The sequence below is a fragment of the Lates calcarifer genome, linkage group LG6 (assembly GCF_001640805.2).
Source record: "Lates calcarifer isolate ASB-BC8 linkage group LG6, TLL_Latcal_v3, whole genome shotgun sequence".
NCBI lineage: Eukaryota > Metazoa > Chordata > Actinopteri > Centropomidae > Lates > Lates calcarifer.
Window position 1 is genome coordinate 27,250,144 of NC_066838.1, and position 6,000 is coordinate 27,256,143.

Genomic DNA, 6,000 nt, shown 5'->3' on the forward strand with positions numbered 1-6,000 from the left:
AAAACAGCAGTGGTGAGACAGTTAGCTTATTCAAATGTTCATAAACTATAATATAATGTGACATGAATCATATTAATTGGTGTTGACGACTCATAAGGCCATTGCCTGTTAAAAAATTACACAATTAGTTTCGGAGACTTAGGTAATTATCTGGATAAATTAACCATAAAACAACACATTAACTTGTTGATACAGTTATTCAAGTGTGAGGTTATTCACAACTCTGTGTGTTTGTGTCCTGCAGGTACTACAGGGATATTGCAAAGATGCCCAGCATCAGTGATCAGGACATGGATGCCTACCTGGTCGAGCAGTCCCGTCTCCATGGCAACGAGTTCAACACACTGAGTGCGCTCAGTGAGCTCTACTTCTACATCAACAAGTACAAGGAAGAGGTGAGGGGGGGGCAGGTTTCATCTTTTACAGAATGAATAGCTTTTGGGTTCGACATCTGTACATTTTTGATAGTTGTTTTGTTTCGTTTCTGAGTACGGAGCACACACCAAGTCTTTACACCGTTCGTCAGTAATATTGGAGGCTTGATTCAAATTGCGTAATACCTTTTTTTGTTTTGCAGATACTGATATAATTTCATTCGATCATTTCTTTCCTCTGTCTCTACAGATCCTGACAGCGTTGGACCGGGACGGTTACTGTCGCAAACACAAACTGAGGCACAAACTGGAGCAAGCCATCAACCTGATGTCTGGGAGCAGCTGAGAGGAGGGGAAGGAAGAATGGACTGATGGACCGATGGACTGATGGATTGGGGGGGGATGGGGAAGTAGAATTGGGAAGGGGGAAGTGAGGGCATTTCGTTTTTCTGAACTGTTTAAACAGTCAGCTGAACTGCTCCGTATTGGACCGAACTGACCGCCACAGCTCTAGCCCTTTAGCAATCAATCCATCAGTAATTTATTTGTCAATTGATTGATTGATTGATTTGAAGACTAACTAACTGGCTGGCTGGGACCCCAACTACCTCCGTTCGGTGGGTTTTGGGGGCAGAAAATCAGTTTCCAAACCGATTTGGATACATTACAATATGACTTCAATGTGGAATGGAGTCATTTTGGGGCAAAAAAACAAACCTAGATGCATCTGTCGGTTTGGATTTGGATTTAAATTTTCTGCAGGTGCAAGCAGGGATCAAAGTGAAGGGAGCGTGGCTGTGGGAAAACCTGGACACTAGGCTGAAGACTGAGTCAAGTTTCACCAAACAAGGGATGTGACGTTAGGACTGACTGACCTGACTTCATAACTCCCAGCCTAGTTTGGAACTGTCTGGACGCTAGGTTGAAGAGCAAAAGGTCAAGTCAAGTTTTCATCAAAGCTACAGACTTCACCTTGAAATGTTTGTTCTGGTCTGGAAAATCAAGAAACTAAGCGACCAATCAGAAAGTCATGGCAAAATCACAACAGACTTGACCTTACCATAAAGGCCTCATCATAGGCCTGATGAATCTGAGCTGAATATTGAAAGGTTAAATTAAGGCTTACCGCAGACATTTGAGGCCTCTTACTGATGTCGTTACTTTGGACTCTTTGTCCTCACCTTGAAATCCTTAGCCTTGTCTGGAACGATCCGGATTCACTGTAACAAGATCAGGTCAAGCTTTAAGGAAGGAAGTGTGAATGTCAAGTCCTCATTTGGGATATCTCACCCAACCTTGAACTTGTTTGCAAAGGATTCGTAAGGTTGTTTCAAGCTTTAATGAAGGAGAAGGAAGCAAACAATGTCCCAAAAACTGATGACTTGACCCAACCTTGAAATCACTGCTTAATCTCAAAAGATAAGGAATCCAGGTGGACATTAACAGGAATTCACCCCTGGAGAGAAGGAAATACAAACTCCATGAGCCAAGACAATTTGACTTGACCTTGGACTGTTCGGCCAAGCCTCGGCAGGATCTAGAAGTTTCTAAGTTGCTGTTTTAAATAACCGCTCAATGTTTTTTCTCTGGACAATCACTCTGTACCACAGCACACTGAGCCCGATGCCTACCGACCGACCAGTACCTGTGTCCATAAACCTGTCCTTTCCTCCCACCATCTTCTTTTCCTTTCCTTCCAACTCCTAAGAATTTCACCTCCTACTTTTGTTTGACCCGTTTCTTCATGTCATCTCCTTCTCCACCCTCCCTTCCTTCTCCTTGTTTACTTTTATACCTCCTCCCCCTCGTCCTTGCTCCATCATTGGTCAGTCATGCTGGCCTCTGGCCATCCTATTGGCCAGGACTCTTTAGTAATGTACTGCCCGACCAATCAAGACTGTGGATTTCACCAGAATTGTGAACAATTCAGTAAAAATGAAAAGAAACAAATACAGAATAACGTTTTGAATACATTCCAGCACAGGCACACAGGCAAGGTCTGTAAATAAGCAGGTTGACTCACTGATTTTTGGAGGTGAAGAACTTCAAAGTAGACTGATCTGCATTTTTCAGGACCAGAATGACCTGGAAAACGGAGTTCTGAATTCAGCACCAGTCGGTAAACTGACGCTGGTTGGTGCTGATCACTTTATCACCGGACCTTGCACATACACCCACATACAGCCATGCTTTACAGCACCACGCTAACCGTGCCCAGGGGGAAATACTGTGCAGAGCTACAAGCCCAGTGCCATGTAAAGACCGGACCGGATCATGTCAGAACTGGACCGGACTCGGACCAAACCCGGATCAAAAACAACCCAGAATGGAGTTTTAAACGGACCGGACTCAAGAACTCTTAAGACTTGTGGCCATAATTGTAAACAACAAAAAAAGAAAGATAATAATAATAATGATGATAAAGTATAAAAGTTAAAAAAGAATACAAAAAGAAAGGAAAAAAAGAAATATTGAAATGTTAACTTGTAATAAGAACTTTGTGGATTTGACAGTTTGGATTTTACGGAGCTGAACTTGTATAAAGCTGATCTTTACGCTACATCAGAGTCTGGAGGAGCGAGAGAGAGCCAGGAGATGGAGCGACAGATCAGACCAACCCCATCCTCACACCGTCACACCAGACTGGACTAAAATGGATCAAACTGGATTTCAGTGGACAGAATGAACCTGTTCTGTTTGGAGCCTGAAAAAGCTGAACTGATGTCAGCTCAGTGTGTGAAAGGAGGAAAAACAAACTGGACTTTTTGGTACTTTTTTTTGCCAAACTGGGTGTTTGTTTGAGCAGAACAGAAGTGCAGTGTGCTGGATGGAGGGTTGGCCTGGAGGTTTGGGTGGTGTTTGGAGGGGTTAAATTATTGCATGTTTGCTTCGGATGGAGTCATTGTTTTGATGAGCTCTTGTACATCTTAAAGATGAATTAGGGCGTTTTCACACTGCCGGCTCAGTCTTAATTCTACAACCTTAAAATTTGAAAATATACAGACGGACTTTGGACCAACTGTAACTCAAAAACTGAACCCGGTGTGTAACGCACATAATTCTCTGTATGAATGATGGTTAAATGTCAGGTTGAGGACTTTCTGACATGGCAATGCTGCACCCCTCACTCCCCAATACACCTCTTTTTTCTGTGGTAGAACATTTACACTTTGCACAACTGGATCACATGTTGTTCAGAAGTTTGACAGTGCTTTCTGGCCTTCTGAGAATACACAGAACTAGTTTCAGCTGACAGCTGGGATTCATAACACTCATGGCACTTGGTCCTCCATTTTTTTTGTTTACCTGCCAAAAGCAAACACAAATGCCAGAAGCTTTGTCTTCTGGTTTGACTTTTGAACAACCGAGTTCCAACATTAAGGTGCTTTGTGGCAGCTGATAACTGATCACAAGTGAGACCGACCTCACGGCGATAATGTAACAAATATATGAATTTGATCAACTATCCGCAGGCTGATTTTCACACAAAAACAGTGAAACCAATTCATTAGTTTTTCTTAGAAAAAAACATACATATGGATTAGTAAACCACACACTGTGTGCAGATGAGGGTTCAGGATTTCCATTTGTTCAGGTTAATGGCAATAATTGAAAGAAAACACGTCTGTTGATGCATTACCACAAACCACTTTGTCTCCATACCTTATGAGCATAAAATTTCAGTTTCAAGGCAGTACCCTGGTGCCAACAACAAACTTTCTTCAAATTAAAAAGTCATTACTTTTATTTTAAAAAAAAAGTTGAATAGTTTACCAACATGTATGCATGGTTTACTAATCTATACGTATTTCCACACAAAGAGCATCATCAGGTCTTTAAGACTCTGGAGAAAAGCCAGTGTGTTGACTGAAAATGTTCTACCACAGCTGAAGCGTCTCTCTGCTGGCTCTGTGCAATGCCATAAAGCTATAAAGCACCTTTTTTTTTCTATCTTGCTGTTGTTTCACTGTCGTTTGAATCTTTGGGGCCAAAAGGACCCGAGTGAGGAAGAAGAGGAGGTAGGGGTTGATGGAGGAAAAGGAGGAAGGGTCCTGATAAAAGACTGCCTTTTAGATGATTAATTATAGAACAGGGAGGGAAGCCACTACCATACCAATACCACTGTTCATCCAACCTGTGTGTGTGTCTGTGTGTGTTATCCTCATACTGCTGCTGCTGCTGCAGTGGAAACTCAACCGTTAAACCACCGATCGTATCTGCAGCTCAATTAAAGTTCTTTTTCTTTACAGTCACAGTTTAAATCAACCAATCGGTATCTTTAACGCTTTTGAAATCTCAGATTGGATCTTTGGTCTCCATCTTTTTTTTTATTTTAATAAAAATCTTTGATCTCGAAGTCATCAAAAGCCATAAATTGAGTAAAATTGTTCTCGTTGCCATTTTGATTAGAATTCACCTTTTAGTTGGTGTGATGAGATGGAGGAGGAGTTTAGAGGAGGAGATGGGTTTCTGTCAGCATGCTGAAGGGTGAGGAGGAGGAGGAGGAGAAATGAATGAATCCTAACAGGAGAATGTAAAGGAAGGGAAATGGATGATGCATAGACAATGTAAAGGAGGAGGAAACCCAACTGCATGCTGAAAAGGGAGGAAGAGGAGGAGGAAGAGGATAAATTACAATTTTACTGCAGAAAGGAGGAGGGAGAAGTAAGAGGATGAAGGTTTTATCGTGCCATAAGGTGAAGAGGGGGAGGAAAATCTCATGTTCCTCAAATGCAAAGAGGTAGAAATAAATGTTAAAGTAGAACACAGGAAGATCAGGATGAAAAGAGGAGGTCAGATTCCCTTTTTGTTTGCTAAAGTGAGAGGAAGCAGGATGAAAAGGAGGAGGAGGAGGGATGGAAGGAGACGCTGTTGGAATACTGAAATCAGGAGAGAGGGAGTAGAGAGGGAGAATACTGATCAGGGAGAAAAAGACGGAGACAACGTCATCCATCAAACTGGCCGAGGAAGGAAAGGAAAGGTCTGAGAGGAGGAGGAGGAGGAAATGCTTCCAGTGCAGAGAGAAGAGGAGGAGGAGGAGGAGGAGGAGAAAACAGCAAAAACAAAAAGAGCTAGTCCAGATCCAGAACTGTCTGACTCTGTGTCACAGTCCTGGACAACTGTCAGAAGAAAACTGGATATTTTCATTTGGGCAAGCATAAAATTAACAACAGAGAGAGGAAAATAAATAAAAACTGAGTGGATGGAAGGCAGAGTTTTAATGACATAAAGGTCAGAAAGAAAGAAATACACAACATGATTTACTTGGACAAACTAAAGGCACATGAAGACAAATAAATTCAGCATTCAGACACATTTATTAAATCCTTTTTTTCCTTGTACAGTTGCTCAACATTTAACATCTGAGTCTTTGTCAAAATAGGAAGAAAACGTTCTATTTCTAAAAACTCTTTCTCACAGTAAGGATATTTTTGTAAATATAGGGAGTAGTATCAACAAAATTTCAAATAACACCCAGCACTAATTCATAGTGTTTTTGCGATTCGTCTTGCAGTCATCAGTGGCAGCTCTATCGTATTTTCAGCTTCCTCTGTGACTAATTTCATGAGTTTGACTGAAATGTTTTGGTTTCCTCTGATATTCACCTTCTGGTTTGGGGCTAATG

General features: G+C 41.6%; 1 protein-coding gene across 1 annotated transcript in view; it reads left to right on the forward strand.

Annotated features, from left to right (window-relative positions):
* The window catches only part of plxna3 (plexin A3), a 102,356-nt gene extending 97,141 nt beyond the window's left edge, over positions 1–5,215 (forward strand). The window contains exons 37-38 of the mRNA XM_018670806.2: positions 245–395; positions 625–5,215. Of these exons, the coding sequence (XP_018526322.1) occupies positions 245–395; positions 625–720 (247 nt within the window). The 3' untranslated portion in view covers positions 721–5,215. The remainder of the gene's footprint in view (positions 1–244; positions 396–624) is intronic.
* Positions 5,216–6,000: the final 785 nt, after the last annotated feature.